Genomic DNA, 20332 nt, shown 5'->3' on the forward strand with positions numbered 1-20332 from the left:
TTGTTATGAATTCTATATCTGCCTTTAGTATTGAGCAACTCACAGTGTGAAAAGAAGGGGATGTTTTGATAGTACACATTTCTGACATCTCTCCCAGTTTTAGTACCAGGGTTTTAGCAGTGATTCATTTAAAATTCCAAATTGACAGGGTATAAAATACAAACATACATTTAAATTATTACTCTCAGTGAGTAACCCAGGGGATGTTATTCATTACAAGCATGCTATTTTTCTTTCTTCCTTGTTGCTGAACAGTATTGATCTTAGGGTTCTGTCAGGTGTTCATTAGAAACATAAAAGAGACATGTTTATAACACAGGTGAAACAGAAGGCTTCTAATAAACAAACACAAACCAAAACCAAATAAATAATAACAAACTATGGCACACCAAAAAGGATAATTATAGATTAATTCTGCCTCTGCTGCTGCATACCCCCTCAATAAGAACATAAGAACATAAGAAAGTTTACAAACGAGAGGAGGCCATTCAACCCATCGGGAGAAACTTCATTTCTTGTTTTTGTTATTTTAATGGCAGCGTGCTTCAGAGAATAAAAACACAATTATTTATTGATTTTAATATTTATTTGCATTTATTACATTTTTATTTTTCCTTTTAGTTATCTCTGGGCACTTATCCAGGCCAGAAATTCACAGACTTCTGTTTATATACCTATGCACTGATTTAACAAATTATGTTGGCTAATATTTGAGTAAGTAAAATACATACTGACCATTCAAACCTTGGCAGATGTGGAATTAAAAAATATACACCGATCAGCCATAACATTATGACCACCTCTTGCCACCAAAACAGCTGGTTTGGTGATTTTTTCAATATAAATCTGTGTATTGTGATTTCACACAATTATTATGTTTTAGAAGTAAAATGCAAACATGTACTATTGCTTCAAATCCAAGGACTTAGACATTACAATTCACCCAATGACCAGGGTCAGTTGTAACAGTAGCCAGGGCAATGCTTTATTATATTACGTAAGCTGCATATACAGTCTCATGCAGCTATCTGTACAACTAAATCGGGAAGCAGGCCTACTTTTGAAGCTCTAAATGTTTTCACAGTTAATATGTACTTCTTGTTGCTCCAGTGCTTCAAGGGTCCTAACAGTACAGGACCAGTGCTGGACTCATACTTCCCTATCTTTTTCATACATTTGCTTTCCATTATCCATTAAGTGTTTTTCATTATACTGTATCAGAGTATAAAAACACCTGGAAACTACATACACACACGTATAGGCTTTTTAATTTAAATTATATACACTCACCTAAAGGATTATTAGGAACACCATACTAATACTGTGTTTGACCCCCTTTCGCCTTCAGAACTGCCTTAATTCTATGTGGCATTGATTCAACAAGGTGCTGAAAGCATTCTTTAGAAATGATGGCCCATATTGATAGGATAGCATCTTGCAGTTGATGGAGATTTGTGGGATGCACATCCAGGGCACGAAGCTCCCGTTCCACCACATCCCAAAGATGCTCTATTGGGTTGAGATCTGGTGACTGTGGGGGCCAGTTTAGTACAGTGAACTCATTGTCATGTTCAAGAAACCAATTTGAAATGATTCGACCTTTGTGACATGGTGCATTATCCTGCTGGAAGTAGCCATCAGAGGATGGGTACATGGTGGTCACAAAGGGATGGACATGGTCAGAAACAATGCTAAGGTAGGCCGTGGCATTTAAACGATGCCCAATTGGCACTAAGGGGCCTAAAGTGTGCCAAGAAAACATCCCCCACACCATTACACCACCACCACCAGCCTGCACAGTGGTAACAAGGCATGATGGATCCATGTTCTCATTCTGTTTACGCCAAATTCTGACTCTAGCATCTGAATGTCTCAACAGAAATCAAGACTCATCAGACCAGGCAACATTTTTCCAGTCTTCAACTGTCCAATTATAGGTTCAAAAATAGGTTTTTGTGTATGAGGTCCATTGTGTTACAACTGACACCAAACAGATGCCACCTGTGGATGCTGGATGCCCTCTTACAACCAGTGGCCTAGTGGTTAGATCGATTTAAATTTTAAAATATTACGAGACCAATCTGTTTTGATACCACTAACACTGCACGGCAATGTCAAAAACTGCTCATATCCCCCGCCCCCGCCAGGGACATTTATATCACAGATCATTGCTTTCAATGTTCAGAAAGGGATCCGTTTATCACGACCGAAAGCCAGGCTAATTGTATCTAATAATAATTTATGCCCAGGAACAAACACACACACACACACACACACACACACACACACAAACGTATCCGTTTTCACTGCCATTAAGCACCAGTGTCACTGTGTTTTTAGTGTCGTATCTTCCTGATCAATTTCACCAAATAAATTATTACATTACATTGAAGGTTTATATAACAAATATTGTATGACACACGTTTTACAATTGCAAAGTGATTATTACGGCAGCAACAACAGAACACGTACATTTTGTAAATGTATCGTTTTTATTGCAAGATTATTTACTTCGGCAAAAATAATATATCAAATAAGTTGTATTCACTTTAACCTATTTTTGAATTCCACCATCAAACAGTAGCATCCTAACTGCAGACATAAAGCGCCGAGTAACGGATCATTTCTAACAGCTGTATTATGCAGATAGATCTCAAAAAAGATAGGAAAAGTTATCCGTACGAAGCAATAGTTAGTCCAGTTGTCATTATCTGGCTCTTCCTCCCCTCATCTTCACAACCTAATCCTCTAAGGATAGGATTCCAGTTTCAGGGATCAGCATATTTTATGGTGCATCATTGAATCCTATACAGTCCTTAAGAAGTGTTGTACTGTCTCCAGGCACAGTGGAATAATGTAGCTGAGCAAACACATCACTAGAGATTTATTTTACCTGCTCTGATGATGTTACATAAGACTTATATATATCCATGCAACGCTGTCTACACACAATGCACTCACACCATCACATATTTTGGGTGTCCAGTGAGTCCAGTGTACTATTCAAGTACAGGTTCAATCAGATTGTAACCGAAGTTGCTTGAAATATAAACCGATTATTTAAAAATAAATCTGCGTGGGACAAAACGATTATCCAGTATAATATTTAAATATTCGTTTTCACATTAAAAACTGTGCAAGATAATCATATTTTCCCCAGGCATGCGTTTTGTGCGTGTTTAAAGTGGCCTAGTCCACAGGTTTAAATATCATAGTTTCTTCTTCTCAAGCAAAACAAGAATACAAACAAAAAACAACACACACACACACACACACACACACACACACACACACACACACACACACACACACATACAAACAAATAAATAACACCTACATTGTTTTTACATTCAGCATAGACATATTTGTTTAGGAATAAAAACATCAGGCTTCTCGAATATTTTATAATATCTATTTTATAGTTTAAACTTTATTGTAGTGACAATGTAAATAAATACATCAAATGCACATTGATAACTAAGCAATATTTCCATCTACTTTTTTATTTTGTCTGAATCAAATGTTTTTAAACAAAAACGTGTTTAGTTGTTAATGGTACCTGTGAAATATAGCTGAAATACAGGCCTATGCGCCTCTATGCTAATTTACTGACAATACAAAACGAGACAGCATGAAGAGGGAGAAGTGTCATGTCATGATGAAAACTGGTTTTCATTTGATTTGATTGCATCCACAAAAAACAAACAAAACCAGAAAACTGTAGACTATTCTTCAAAGGTCGTTTAGATCCGCAACTGCAGATTTAATTGGCATGTTTGAAAGGTATCAGTTAAAACGTGTAAAAAAGTTTGTAGTTTATTAATACAGTTGACATGACAGGACCATGTGGAAATCGGGCAAACAAACTCAAATCAGCGTGTCCCAATAATGGTGGATAATGTCAGGTGGGAAACGCAGAAAACGACAAATTGGGGGGCGGGACCTATAGAAATTCACCATTCTACACCTGCATATTTTGAAAACAGAGCAGACTTGAGCATTGAACTAGCCTATAGAGACTTCAGTTGACTTGGTCGGCGAATATGGAGAAAGTATTGTCGTCCCCTCCTCGTCTCAAACAACACATCCAGCGCTCTCTGTGGTCCTGAAAGGGCAAGACAGACTGCGCGCTGTGTGCGGCTGGACCCTATTCATCCAGAAGGCACAGAAACATCCGACAGACATACAGACAGACGAGCCGAAAAACAAGCACTACAGCTGCAATCGATGTGCCATCAGCATCCCTCTGTCGGAGCGAAAGAAACCCGCAAAAACAGAAGCCTTTACCGGGTTGTGCTGACTTTTTCAACGACATAGATGCATCAGTCTGGGATTCACATCAACCTGCGTTGCTCAACCAATTTGGCACCACGCAGGCAGTCCTGGGCAAATGACAAAGCCAATCACATCATTTGAGTGTATTTAGGGAGTATTGCATTCGCCGGGTATAGGGATGCTGAGATGTTGGAGTGAATGTTGCTGAAAGAGACGTCCTGCTGCCCCCTCTTGACTCACTGAGCGCCAAAAACAGCACTAATGAGTGAAATATGGAGAAACAGGCTCTCATAACTGCCATCAGCGTGTCCATGAGCCTCTTCTCGTTGATGTTGCTGGTCACCGCTATCTTCACTGACCACTGGTATGAGACGGACACCAGGAGGCACAAAGAGAACTGCGAGCAGCGCGGCACCGAATCCAATGACCAGAAAAGCAGGGTGATGCCCATTTACCACCTGCCTCTGATGGACAGTAGCAACTCAAAGCGGAATATGGGACTCCTGAATCCGATTCCTGTCGGGAACAGGGAAGAGGACCTCCTGGAGAACTGGAGGTCGATTTTAGGACTTGGAGTTCTGGAATCCGAATGCGGCCGGCCCTTGTTCTCTACCTATTCTGGAATCTGGAGGAAATGCTACTATCTCGGCATCGACCAGGATATTGATAATCTGATCTCAAAGGGTAAGAGCATTGCTTTAGCCCCGTGGAGACACATAGGATAGGCTAATGTTTCTCCTTGAAATTCGACGCGGTCTGCTGTGGAGGCATCCGCTTTCTACACCAGGAGAAGCACATAAGGGAAGGTCAGCAATTCAGGTTCCTGAAATATAGGCTAGCATACATTCAGAATAGAAATAAAATACAATTACATAATACACAATCAAATAAAAAAGAGACCAAACGCACAGTAAAGTAGATTGCTTATAACACTAATCAAATTATTTTACTTAATTTGTTTAAACTAACTTTCCGGGAATGCAAAACATAACAATAAGATACTTGAATGGAGTTCCGCAGATTTATACAGCGGACAGTGTAATGAGAGTAATTAAAAAGCGATGTATCCAATAATGCCCATGTGCACCACTACCATTTCTGTACTCTCGTTCATTGTATACCGTTATAACACGATGACTTTATTCCCTGTGTATTCAGCAGGATACCAGTTATGTTAAAATAAGACTAACGTTTATTTATGGACTACATTCATTGTAAAGCCTGGAGAGTAATTTCCAGGAATACCTTATTGACTGATGATGCTACAGTAATTTAAATTATTCCCGTTTACAGCTGAAGTAGATTTGAGTTGAATGTATTAATGCTATTGATACATTTTACCAAGGAAAATAACTACCTCAGCAGTCTAAATTGAGGTTTTGTGTATAGATAAGGAGCACTTATTCAAAACAGACCTTCAAGGCTAAAACCTAGAAAGTGGATTTGATATTCATGGGGGGAGAAGCTCAGACTACAGTATTTGTATTTGCGATTGCCACACAGAAAAACCGAACAGCCCAGAGAAACAAAAAAGTACAAAGTTTAAAATGACCCATTTACAATATGCCAATCCGTCTGTTGTCAGTCACTTTAATTACTGTAAATACTGGTAAATGAAAAGAGGCAAGAGTAGCCATAAAGTAGCAGGCGTAGAGTTGTAGAGTAGGCTACAATTAGTAATTACAGCCACAACCTCTCTAATCACTATTATTGTGCGTTAAGATATGACAACGTATTGTAAAGGATTAAAGAGACTATGAGAATTCATAAGCAATCAGTCGCTTTACCACTTATATACTGAAGCCAAACACATTTAAATGTAATGTGCTACAGCCTGGAGTTAGGGCAACTCTGAGCTAGGTATCTAGAGACCTAATCGTTTTATCTATCTATCAATTAAATTTGTTCGTTTGTTTGTTTTTATATATAGCCTATAGAAACATGAAAACAATATGGGATTTCAACCAGAATATGTTACACGTGTTAAATCATTTAGATTTTTTTTTTAATAGCATATCGTAATTATCTGTCTCGATGGATTTATTAGAACAATAATGCATTCAATTATGTAATTAATTTGTATTTAAGAATTTGCAAACAATTCCACCTAAGCCATTAATTTCCACAGGGATATATATATATATATATATATATATATATATATATATATAATGAAATGTGCTGGAATTATTTTTTCATAGTGGACAAGTATGCCTATTATTTATGAGTTTATAAATATTGTGAAAAATGTATATAAATTAAATGTATATATATATTTACTATTAATTTCAATGATGTGCACTCTGGTAGTTAGTAAAAGTAAGGTTTACAGAAAAACAAACAAAACAGCAGCTTCTTCCTTCTTAACATAGGTTTTAGGTAAAATAATAACAATATACATTTAATTTATATACATTTTTCACAATATTCATAAACTCATAAATAATAGGCATACTTGTCCACTATGAAAAAATAATTCCAGCACATTTCATTATTATTAGCCAAGCCCTCAAAATCTTACTGCTGCCTGAGAGCAGTAGTCTGCTCTCCCTGCTCCTTGCAGATATGGCAGTTCAAATATATACCATATACAGCTAACACTCATCTCACTGAAACCTCCTCAGGTTTAAAATGTTACACTCTGTTCAAAAAAGGCATAATAGCTGTAGAAACTAAAGTGATTTGCAAAACCGCGGGTTGTCATCACATAGAGAATTCTTACATTTTTGGAAAGTGGTTTTCTGAAAATCAGTTCCACTATTAATGGAATGCAAACTGCAAAATGCTATTGCTTATAGGCTACAATATGCTACTTGTAACAGTCTTTCTTTCTTATTTGGAAGCTCCCTTAAATGGGATGATGCACACCAGGCAACCTAAGAATTTGTTTGCAAACTTAGAAAAACTCGTTTCAATATGATTATATAAAATGCATCAGGCACATCCACTTTCTAACCATTTAAAAGTAGAAATGCAGTGATTTGATTATATATAAAGCTTTAAAATCACTTTGTGATTGTCCCCCCACCCCTTTATTTATTCTGTTCCTATCCTGACTTTTTGATTATCATGATATATTTTATGACCCCATGTTCTCCTTGAAAATTGTTATTGGAATCCGAATTTCATGGGCTATATTCTCTTGTATGCATGAAGGACATCCTTGTATAGCTGTTATTTTTTAACATATAGTAATTATTTGATAGGCTTTATCATCTGCCTAATGTTAATGTTACAGCCTACTGCACTGACAGTTTAAATGGTAGATTGTGATAGTGTGATGTGATAACCTGTCTGAGCTTAGAAGCTAATGCGGGTTGAGCTTGACTTTCAATTCTTTTCTAGAAGGTTCAACTCCTGATTGAAATGCTACTGTCAGGCAGGATCAAGTAAAGAAATAATCGAAACGCCAGCATCTTTAAGATATGTCCAGAGTGGTAGTCACGGCAAAATATGGCCTTGCCCTGCCTGGGTTTATTACTGTCATACTGAGATTGCCTGCACAAAATAATTGAATATAGCTAATAACAAAATGTCTCTTCCCATTTTTTTTATTAAATATTCCTATTTCTTGTTTGAAGTGTTTTGCAAAAAACATGCCAACTCATCTGCAATTATCATAATACATTTCTTTGGGCCTTAATTATTTTCCTTCCTTTTTGTTTATAAGTGTGAAATATATGCCATCTTGTGGCCTTTTCATATATCACTTATCCACATATATTAAATTAGTACTGCTGTTAAGCAAATGCAATTCGCTCCCACTGTTGTTTCTCTCCTTATACTTGCTCATTTTCTTGTTCTGTTTAGTAACAGTCTTAATTTTTCCATAGGAATTGCACAGAGATGTACGTCTGTGAAGTACCATTTTTCACAGCCCATTCGACTCAGAAACATCCCATTTAATTTGACAAAAACTATTCAGCAGGATGAGTGGCATCTTTTGCGTAAGTACATTTTAATCTTGCTATTTATATAAGTATATACACAAGCAGGGACGTGCAGAGATATTGTGGGGGGCAGTGGTCAAAAAGAAAAAAGGGCCCCCATTTCAGTCACTAACACACCCGCCAGGGAGCAGGGGGGGGTGTGAACGGATTGTCAGGGGGAGGGGTGGGGTGCAGACGGATTGGTGAGTGGGGTAGGGGGTACAATTAGATCAAGGGCACTGCGGAACAAAGGGGCAGGGCTTGCGCCCCCCTGCCCCCTCCCCCCCTCTCTGCACGTCCCTGTAGACAAATACAACTTGTACTTTCCAGCTAAATGTTTTTTTACACTCATAATTTAAATTTATGTTATTTATCCATGCATTAAACAGATTAATTTTGGATTATATAAACTATGTATATATTATGAAAATGGTTACAACATGACAATTTCCAGGAACAAACGACTGAAAGCAGTAGGATTTTTAATTGGTGCTATGCCTGATTTGTTTAAATTATTCTTAGTTTCATTTCCATTTGAGCTTCGGTGCATTCAGGGATGCTCATATAATATCTCTTCGGTTGGCTGAGTGGGTCCTTCCCTCAAGTACTTAACGTGAAGGGGTGCCTGCTGTCGAGATGTTTTGTTACACCATCATACAATTAAGCAGACCATTACTTTGAATTAATCCTATTTACACGTTTGAAGCATCAAAGGCACAACTCAATTAAATATTTTGTAAATATGTTCTGTTATCGAGAATATATGGGCCTACATGGGAAAAGGTGAAGAAATATATTGGCTAACCTCCCCTTTGCCCAGGGAGTGGGTTACATATGAAAGTTGCTGATGAGAAACGGGCCATGTTCTATATAGAGAAACTCCATAATGCCAGTATTTGCAAAATAGCTATGCAACCATTCTAAAATGAAATTAGTATTGTTGTAACAGTGGAAAAATGTTGGTGGCTTAAACTTTCCTCCTGTTAATGGATTGTTGTAGACAATGGAATTTTAAATAATCAATATGTTTTGCGTGGAAACTTTACTGGCTGTCCTAATGAGGTTTGTGTTTTACAGTGGTGAAGACTCCCCCACATAAAGATGAAAAAATATAACATTTGCGAGATAACATGTTTACCTAGAGACAAGAAGTTCCACAAATATCCTTAGTGGATAAATGGCTTTTCACTAAAATTTAAGAAGAACACGATTAATTGATACAACGACTATATCATTATTTATAAAAGTTAAACTGCTGCTCAATTAATATTCTACTTAAAGATTTGAATTGTTTGCAAAACTGGTTTGTACAAGACAATTAGGTTTAAATTCTAACAAAATCAAAACAGTTCCAGACACTTTTATTTTGACCTGGGTACAGTTAGATTTGCACAAATAACAAAGTCCAATTAAAAATGTATATTTGTGGGAACACATTTTGCTTTAGTTTGTAAGACAGAAGGAAATTGATGAAATTATTTGGAGTTTGGGGAAACATTTGGACTCCTTTAAAGAAAATTATTTGGCTACAATAAGATATAACAGAAAATAATGCATCAATATCCTCTCTATTCAAAGTTTAATTAATTGTTTTTTGAATGCTACACGCAGATTCTGTTATTAAGAAAAACAGTACCGGGTCCTTCCGAGTACCGAGTACTTTACACATAAGGGCATCTGCTGTCAAGATGCTTTGGTATTTGGATTGTTTTATCTATACATTTAAGAATGGCATTTGGGATTCCTTAATTATTAATTAATTACTTGGTGTGTAAAAAAAAAAAAATCCTCTATATCCTTTGCTAATCAGTGCCTTTATATTCAAGAATGTATTAATAATAATAATACAAAAATGAGTTATCCTTGTCAAGTATATTTATCTTCATACACTGAAAAAAAATTATGTCTAAGATTTACCCCCCAAAACATGTACTGTGTTTAAATTTAGCCACATAAACTAAGTAATATTTACTGAGTTTTCGCAAATAATATTCACAAAGTATATCAGGTAAGGTTTACTTAATTTTTCATAGTTTCTTAGTAAATTTGACTTGATTGTAAAATACAAAAATACGTATAAAAATCAATGAATTAAATAACAATTAACTCCCAATTGTCAATTTTAAACTAAATTATTTCAGTATAAATGATTGATTATACATTGTAAGATGCATAACATTTAACCCCATCAACAATGTTTAAATCACTCACATTGAACAGTATGTATCTTGTCAACTTTTTTATTGAAGTTATTGGTGACATCAGAAAAAAAATGCCTCACACACTGCAATCATTTAAAAATTATGTTAGAATGGGCAGTCACAGTTGAAGTCCTCAATGTGTTTCAGACTATGGTCCCAGTAAACCCATCACCAAAGACCTAGATCATTTCAGCCACAAATTAAACAATGGCATTTGATACCAAAGATTAATTTTTCAAAAGAATAGCCTGGGAAATGTTAACCCTAACCGTCAAGTTTCCTCATAAAGGTTTGCGTGAGAGGAACTGCCGTGATTCTTCTGAATTCCTCCGCCATCATAGAGAATATGAAAACAACCTTCCAAATGATGCTAACAACAATCTGAAACATCTCAGTTTTTATCGTAAAATGTTTGTAACTGGACTAAAACAAACAAATAATAAAATCCATATAAATGACTAACTCTGATCCCAGATCTTATTTCACGCTCAGTTATAGCAAAATTACCTCCGAGGTTTGGCTAAAAACAACTTGTTAACTGCCAGTTCTAATGGCTAACGCAGGTAGCATTGCTATTTAAGTTAAATATAATAATCTAACCCGAGTTATGTCAGAGAGTTCTACTCGAACATTATATTGACAACACAATTCTATTACAGTATAAGTCGATTGTGGTAAAAAAAAAAAAAAAAATCTTATTCATAAATCCAGGGCACAGCAGAAGGTTTTGTCGTGCGTGAAGAGTCGGCGCCCGTGTCTCTGGCACATTCGACGAAAAACGAACTTTAACTCCGTCCGATGCCAGGCGCCAAAGCTAAACTCCCGGCTTTCCATGAGTTTCTGCTTAGTACAATTTTATTGCGAAATTACATGTAATATTTTAAAAATCTTCTGAAGCATAATTACAAATCTTATTTATGAGGTTAAAGTGTGAACTACACCCAATATTACCAAGTACAAAAGAGAACCAATTGTTTTTATGTAGAATTTACACCAACCATGTATAAAATAAGACCTAATAAATTATTTTTTTCAGTGTATATATATATATATATATATATATATATATTAGGAATATGTTGAATTTCTATATATACTTTTTTTATTTCTCACAAATTGGAAAGCAGTTTATATATATATATACACTCACCTAAAGGATTATTAGGAACACCTGTTCAGTTTCTCATTAATGCAATTATCTAACCAACCAATCACATGGCAGTTGCTTCAATGCATTTAGGGGTGTGGTCCTGGTCAAGACAATCTCCTGAACTCCAAACTGAATGTCTGAATGGGAAAGAAAGGTGATTTAAGCAATTTTGAGCGTGGCATGGTTGTTGGTGCCAGACGGGCCGGTCTGAGTATTTCACAATCTGCTCAGTTACTGGGATTTTCACGCACAACCATTTCTAGGGTTTACAAAGAATGGTGTGAAAAGGGAAAAACATCCAGTATGCGGCAGTCCTGTGGGCAAAATTGCCTTGTTGATGCTAGAGGTCAGAGGAGAATGGGCCGACTGATTCAAGCTGATAGAAGAGCAACTTTGACTGAAATAACCACTCGTTACAACCGAGGTATGCAGCAAAGCATTTGTGAAGCCACAACACGTACAACCTTGAGGCAGATGGGCTACAACAGCAGAAGACCCCACCGGGTACCACTCATCTCCACTACAAATAGGAAAAAGAGGCTACAATTTGCACAAGCTCACCAAAATTGGACAGTTGAAGACTGGAAAAATGTTGCCTGGTCTGATGAGTCTCTAATTTCTGTTGAGACATTCAGATGGTAGAGTCAGAATTTGGCGTAAACAGAATGAGAACATGGATCCATCATGCCTTGTTACCACTGTGCAGGCTGGTGGTGGTGGTGTAATGGTGTGGGGGATGTTTTCTTGGCACACTTTAGGCCCCTTAGTGCCAATTGGGCATCGTTTAAATGCCACGGCCTACCTGAGCATTGTTTCTGACCATGTCCATCCCTTTATGACCACCATGTACCCATCCTCTGATGGCTACTTCCAGCAGGATAATGCACCATGTCACAAAGGTCGAATCATTTCAAATTGGTTTCTTGAACATGACAATGAGTTCACTGTACTAAACTGGCCCCCACAGTCACCAGATCTCAACCCAATAGAGCATCTTTGGGATGTGGTGGAACGGGAGCTTCGTGCCCTGGATGTGCATCCCACAAATCTCCATCAACTGCAAGATGCTATCCTATCAATATGGGCCAACATTTCTAAAGAATGCTTTCAGCGCCTTGTTGAATCAATGCCACGTAGAATTAAGGCAGTTCTGAAGGTGAAAGGGGGTCAAACACAGTATTAGTATGGTGTTCCTAATAATCCTTTAGGTGAGTGTATATATATATATATATATATATATATATATATATATATATATAAATTGCTAGCTCCAGCGAATTAAAATAGGCACATGATCTGAAGAGATAAGATATCGATTAACCTGGACACACTGGTAATTTCACAGCCAGTGAGCTGAATCAAGGTTTAAGGATTTCTCATCTCTTATATTTAATTTACAGGTTAAGTGATTACTCAGTAAGCGTAGCAAACTTTGATTAATGAGGACACACTTAAAGTTAAATTAAACAAATTGTTATCCTTTACTGGAGTGCTTCATAAAAATGATTAAATTTACAGCAATATACTTAATTAAAATTATATTAAAAAATCAATTTCAAAAGAGTTGTTTATTAATTTATTTTCTGCAAAAAAGGCAGTTCCATTTTACTTTAATGATGTACAGACCACATCAGCAGATACAGATACATTTAGGTATGTAAAAAAACATGACCAAGATAGGAAGAAACCTAAACCTGAATCCTGTGTGGTTTATTAAATAACATAACCACTGCCACCTCCTTTGGTAACCAGGATGTAGTATGTGGGGTAACAAATTGCCTTTTGTATTAAATAAAGTGCACAGCTATTAAAATGGGACCTGCATATTACAATCACACTAAAAACATGAAAGTAAACCCTCCATTATATACTTAAATATTTTTAATAAAATGAAAATAATAAATCTAAAACAAAGTGAATTAAAAGAATAAGATAATGTGATAAAAACCCAGGGTACAAATTTCACAATTAAAACCTTGGGACCTAGCCATGCAGCAACTAATATTTCTTTATATAAAAAACGATGCTCCCAACTCTCATATATACCCTAAAACCTACACTGCCTTGCCTTAATTAAAACCATTTAAAAGTAATTTAACACTCATTAAAGAGGAGAAAATCAATGGAGAAATTAGTATGTGCTGTGGTAAGATATTTTGAAGATATTCAAAGAAGTAGAACAGTGGAAGAAGAAAAATAGTGCATAGAGAACAGATCAAATATAGTATTAAAGATCTATTTGAATGTAGTGATCAAATTGAAATATATTTATCAGTATAATGGTATAAAGTATGTACATAGTAAATGTATTGTCTTGAATTTATATTGATGGCAAGCAAGTTTAAAATTGTGTGCTTCTCTGGGTTAAACTTTAACTACAGTACATACAGAATACATAAAGCATTATCCTCCTTCTGTTTTGCAAAACATATTTTAAAAACAAAATATAAACTATTTGTACATCAATATACTATGAGACATATGGAGACATGCATTTTTTGAGTACACTTTAATGGGAGATTATTTCAGGAAAAAGAGGTGTAATAGAACTTTCAGTGCATTTATACGAGATTCAGTTATTAAAAAGTGACATTTAAAGATCATATGCCAAATTAAGTAAGTATATTAAAGATCAGTAATTTAGTTATGGAAATGAATAATCTTACACCTAGAGAAATTATATACAGCCTAGTGCTGCCATGATTATTTGAGGTATTCGAATAATCAAATAATACAATTAGTCGAGTGTATAAAACATTAGTTGAGTATTCGCTAGATTTTCAAAATGGTGGAAGTTGAACAAGCAACAATACACTGCATGAAACAAAGCTAAAAACAAAAGCTTAAAATTCTGGAATTACTTAAAAAAGCAATCAACAGCACATCATCTTGTTTACTATGTAAGAACGAGTTGAGTTCAATTCAAGGTCAATGTTTTGGAGGAAGATTTTACTCGGCAAGTTCTATTTTTGTCATAATTACTTTTATATCAGTTTTAACTAATCAGTTTTAACATATATTTACTACGTAACTTCAGGTGTTGTATTGTACTATGGGAGAAAACAAAGGCGTATTTCCACCCACTATTGCTATCGTTCTTTTTATTCGTGTTTGTGTCAGCTAAACGGTTAAACTGCCCAAACTGTTCTCTCATTATGTGCTTAACAAAATAGGGATTTCAGTGACTGCGTTCTCTTGCAACGCCTATTGCTGATTGAAAACAGGGCTTCCTGTTATGATTACGATGCATTTTGGGCATTATAATATTTTGCCTTTCCTAGTGCTGTGAGGGTGATTCGTTTTTTGCACAGCAGTCTTGAGATGCTCTAAACAAGGCATTTAGATTTTGTTGTCAAATCCTTTTTTTAAATAATACATTTTTATTAATGGCAACAGATACAAAAAAATAATCTGCATCTCATTTATTATAAGTATTGAACAAAATAATCAATATAATATTTAGTTGAATAAAGTTGAATCACTAATATAACCCTTTCTTTTTAAGAATGTTTTTCATATCACTGGAGGAGGTGCACAAAATATGCTCTTGTAGGTCCAGATCCTGCAGATTGTATAAGGTCTTATTAAATCGTAATTGCTAAAGATATTGGAAAGATTATCATAATGTTACATTAAGTAATCAGTTATGTGGAGTAGTTAAGTTTTCAGGCTGGATGAGAAATATTGTAGAATTCAAGGTCCATAACTTGGGAACTCCTGGTCGTGGGAGCCATCCAGAGCCATCCAGCTTCAGGTGAACAAGAGAACCACAGAAAGATTGTCACAGATGTTCTGACTCTGAGACGTATATGCAGCATTATTGCTATGATCAATTCTTAAAGTGCTCTGTGGCTTCCCTGCCTCTTTATATACCATTTTTTTAATATTCCCAAAACACCACTAATTTAATACATTAGAACAATATTTACAACAATGTATAAAACAATTAAAAACAAACAATGTAACTGCAAAGTGAGAAGCTAAATATTGATTGGCTAATGGGCATAAAGCCACAGAGGGTTTAAAACAAGTTTTAAGACTTGATTCAAGGTTATTCAAGATTTACTTCTGCTTCTTAAATACAGACAGCTGACAGTAAATGTATATTTCCTGATACCAGTAATATAGAGAGTTAAATCTATGTTACTGATATTGAACATCAGTAAATGGTTATCCTTTAGAATCAGATGTTTTAGCTTCTAAAGAGGCCTCTGAAGGTGGGCTTGTCCTAAAGGTGGAATTGTTACTTTCTCCTGCGGAGGTGTCTGGGTGTGGTGTGTTGCTGGATATTTGTAGTGAGCGTTGCTCTGTGCCCTCAGACCTGCGCAGGATCACAGCAGGGTTCCTGGGCATGGCAGCGGCAGTGCTGCTGTGTGGCTGCATTGTGGCCACTGTCAGCTTCTTCTGGGAGGAGAGCCTAACCCAGCACGTCTCAGGCCTGCTCTTCTTAATGGCAGGTAGGTCTCCCCAGCTCAGCCCTCGGGATCAGACACACACAGCAGCCCCCTACACTCACCTCTCTCTGACAGACGCTCCCCATTTCAGGGTTTGTGCAGTTTATTAATAACAAGGTGGTTTGGAGTCTCAAAACCACCTCTGAGACTAATATCTAATGGTGCATCTGATTTTTCTTACGGAAGCTTAAGTATTAAAGTAGCAATAAAGGACAATCACCACCAGGTAGATAAGCATTACTATAAAACATCAACATTGATTTATTTATTTGGTAGACACTTTTATCTATGCTTCATCCCAACTACGAACTGAGCCACAATGAGTTTTGAAAATGCAGATCTGAGACATGATTATATTCCATATAGTGGCAGATATGGCATGTCACATTGCATTTGTGAGCATGGACAGAGAGAGATGTGGTATGGACCTGATGCTTTACATATCCTCATGAGCAGAAATCCATATTATATTATAGCTACCCTGCACATTGATTCCCAGTTAAGCCAGATAGGTATCGAAAAACCAAAGTCACCTGTGTGACAGTAAACCTAATGTAAAGTGCAAGACAATACTCGGTTCCAAAAACATATAATAGCAAAGTGACAATATTCAACTTTAATTAAAGATTCCAATGTTTTCAATGTGAAAAACAGCAATACAAGAAATGACAATGCCCCTTTATTCTACTTTGTCTTCACAGGTATTTTCTGTACTATCTCTCTGTGCACCTATGCAGCCAGCATCTCGTATGACCTTTCCAGAAACCCACCATTCATATACGGTCTTCCCAGCGATGTGGAGCATGGGTACAGCTGGTCCATATTCTGCGCCTGGTGTAGTCTGGGTCTGACAGTGGCGTCTGGCTGCCTGTGTACCACCTATCCTTTTATCAGCAGAACGAAGGCTATACAGACAAAGACTATCAGAGACTCATCAGTGTGAGTTCTGACCACAAGCACTGTTCTTTGGGCTTTACAGTTCATCTCTAAACTAGTGCTACATGTGACGTTGTATGGTATTTTCTTTTTTTTCTTCAGGAGGGAGTCTTCAGTCTTGAGGCTTTGGTATGTAATTGTGTTAATACAAAACGTAGACAAAAAAAAAAGATCAAAACAATCCAAACCAACAAAAAATGTGCTTTAAAACGTTGTGTAGACTGTTACATCTGTTTTCATACCCAAGTGGTCCTTGCTACAGCAGTTACATTATGGTGTACTTAAAAAACAGTGAATTATGCAGCTAACAGAGACAAACTGTGACCACCCCTCAAACTTTCCCAGATTACAGGATGGATTCATGCATGAATTAAGTTAATTACTGTGTTGGATTCTGAACTTCTAGCGAAATGTGGCATTCTCTAATGGACAACTGTTTTTCTATCTCTTGATGAAGACAACTGAGCCGACCCAAAACTCTATGCAGACCAGTCTTGATAACAGAGGATAACAGCTTTCCAAAAGCTTTCACAAATTAAGCATAATAGGTTTAACTTAGAAGTGAAAAACCTGAAAAATGCCATCAACACATTTGTATTATTGTTTGGCTCCAGTCAGAAAGAACAATGTAAAATGCATCAATTAAATTGAATAGGCTGAAATTATTTTATAGAGTAACTGGAAATAGTGTAAAACTGTGTTTTTGTCTAGTTTATATTGTTAGTTTCCAGGCAGGAGAAAAATAGTAGGAATAACTATTTTAAAAACTTAAGTAAATTGTATTACTTGACTGAAAGAGTTACACCAAAAGCTGTGTTGACCACAGGTTTAAAACTATCATGGTGACACTATTATTGTATGAAGCCTATTTTAATATATTCTATGGTGTTAATAGCATTGTGTAGTATAGAACTAGATGGTACAACTACAGTTTTCACAAAAAATATAATGGTAAGCTACTACAATATTTGTTTCTGGGCAGGTTTCAAATGCAGAAGAGTTTCCTCACCTACCAACAACAGAGAGAGCAGTTTGTCTAGCGAGAAAGCATAGTGAACTTGAGTGCTTTCTGGCACAAATGATCTATTTAAGCCATGCCAAATCATTTTAAATAATGAGTGTAAACCTCTCCTGTCAGTTATACCTTATATCAAATCCTCACAAAAAAGTGAAACCTATATTTTCCTGAACTCTGATCCTATGGAGCTGTTTTTGTTCCTGTGATAAAATGTTACCTCACAGATTCCAAAAGCCTTAGAGTGGTTGTTTTTCTTAAAGAAATATTTAAATAAAAGATAATTAATCTGATCTGTGACATTGTGAGTATTTTGTACACTGTGAAATCAGTAGTTCTGTTACATAATAAAGTAACACTGAGTACAAAATGTGTGCATCCTTCTTGTTATACAAATTCTGTTATATAGTACATTTAATTTTTTAATTTTTAGTCACTTAGGTCTTGTTCACTTTTTTCCTGTAACGATGAGTAAACAATTAAAAAACAAGATAGCAGTCTCTCGAATCAATTAATGAAAATCATCCACCAATTTCAAGTCACTTAACATAAGACTAAATTGTTTTTTGAGCAAAATGCATGAACAAATCTAAACTTTAAAAACATTGGTAGGCCATTTTTTAACAAATTTTCAAGAATCACTGGCTCCCCCTTGTGATGAACCTCAGTATTGCAAACATCTATTTTGATTTCACCCATAGCATCTACATTGGTAAAACAGCAGCAAGCACTATTTTTTGTTCAGCATTTTATATTTTATTTTAAGGTTCAACAACCAAACTAAGACTAACCTGTTTACTACCAAATTGTAGCCTCAGGGTTCAATAATACAATTCTGTCTAATTGATTTTCTTTTCTATAAGGAATGAAAACGTCCTACCTCTCATATAAAATGGGAATATGTGATATTAAACATTTCTCCACTGGCACAAACCATTTTTACAGGGCTGAATATGCGACTTCATAATAATCAGAATCATGACAGTAGTGGAGCTGATAAATCATAAAATAAATAAATAAATTTTACTAACAATGTAATAAAATGTGGCTGCACAGAATGGGTGCTGTACTGATTGACTAGATGTGAAATATTATGACTAACAACTTAGTCTGAAGCACTAGGTTTATAGCAGAATTACTATTTGGGTCAAAAAGCAATGTTAAACTAAAGTGGATTTTAAAAGTTCTTGGTAATACCCTTTGATGTTTTATTATTTTAATTAGTGAAAGACTGTGCTTATTACACATACACTCACCTAAAGGATTATTAGGAACACCATACTAATACTGTGTTTGACCCCCTTTCGCCTTCAGAACTGCCTTAATTCTACGTGGCATTGATTCAACAAGGTGCTGAAAGCATTCTTTAGAAATGTTGGCCCATATTGATAGGATAGCATCTTGCAGTTGATGGAGATTTGTGGGATGCACATCCAGGGCACGAAGCTCCCGTTCCACCACATCCCAAAGATGCTCTATTGGGTTGAGATCTAGTGACTGTGGGGGCCAGTTTAGTACAGTGAACTCATTGTCATGTTCAAGAAACCAATTTGAAATGATTCGACCTTTGTGACATGGTGCATTATCCTGCTGGAAGTAGCCATCAGAGGATGGGTACATGGTGGTCATAAAGGGATGGACATGGTCAGAAACAATGCTCAGGTAGGCCGTGGCATTTAAACGATGCCCAATTGGCACTAAGGGGCCTAAAGTGTGCCAAGAAAACATCCCCCACACCATTACACCACCACCACCAGCCTGCACAGTGGTAACAAGGCATGATGGATCCATGTTCTCATTCTGTTTACGCCAAATTCTGACTCTACCATCTGAATGTCTCAACAGAAATCGAGACTCATCAGACCAGGCAACATTTTTCCAGTCTTCAACTGTCCAATTTTGGTGAGCTTGTGCAAATTGTAGCCTCTTTTTCCTATTTGTAGTGGAGATGAGTGGTACCCGGTGGGGTCTTCTGCTGTTGTAGCCCATCCGCCTCAAGGTTGTACGTGTTGTGGCTTCACAAATGCTTTGCTGCATACCTCGGTTGTAACGAGTGGTTATTTCAGTCAAAGTTGCTCTTCTATCAGCTTGAATCAGTCGGCCCATTCTCCTCTGACCTCTAGCATCAACAAGGCATTTTCGCCCACAGGACTGCCGCATACTGGATGTTTTTCCCTTTTCACACCATTCTTTGTAAACCCTAGAAATGGTTGTGCGTGAAAATCCCAGTAACTGAGCAGATTGTGAAATACTCAGACCGGCCCGTCTGGCTGCCACGCTCAAAATTGCTTAAATCACCTTTCTTTCCCATTCAGACATTCAGTTTGGAGTTCAGGAGATTGTCTTGACCAGGACCACACCCCTAAATGCAT

General features: G+C 36.4%; 1 protein-coding gene across 1 annotated transcript; it reads left to right on the forward strand.

The window, feature by feature from the left end:
- The first annotated feature begins 3918 nt into the window (after window positions 1-3918).
- tmem178a (transmembrane protein 178a) lies at window positions 3919-18330 on the forward strand. Its single transcript, XM_066696567.1, has 4 exons — window positions 3919-4959; window positions 8109-8222; window positions 15875-16012; window positions 16711-18330. Exons 1-4 carry the CDS (start codon window positions 4548-4550, stop codon window positions 16950-16952), a joined length of 906 nt encoding a protein of 301 aa, XP_066552664.1. The 5' UTR covers window positions 3919-4547; the 3' UTR covers window positions 16953-18330.
- Window positions 18331-20332: the final 2002 nt, after the last annotated feature.

Source organism: Amia ocellicauda, chromosome 23 (genome assembly GCF_036373705.1).
Source record: "Amia ocellicauda isolate fAmiCal2 chromosome 23, fAmiCal2.hap1, whole genome shotgun sequence".
NCBI lineage: Eukaryota > Metazoa > Chordata > Actinopteri > Amiiformes > Amiidae > Amia > Amia ocellicauda.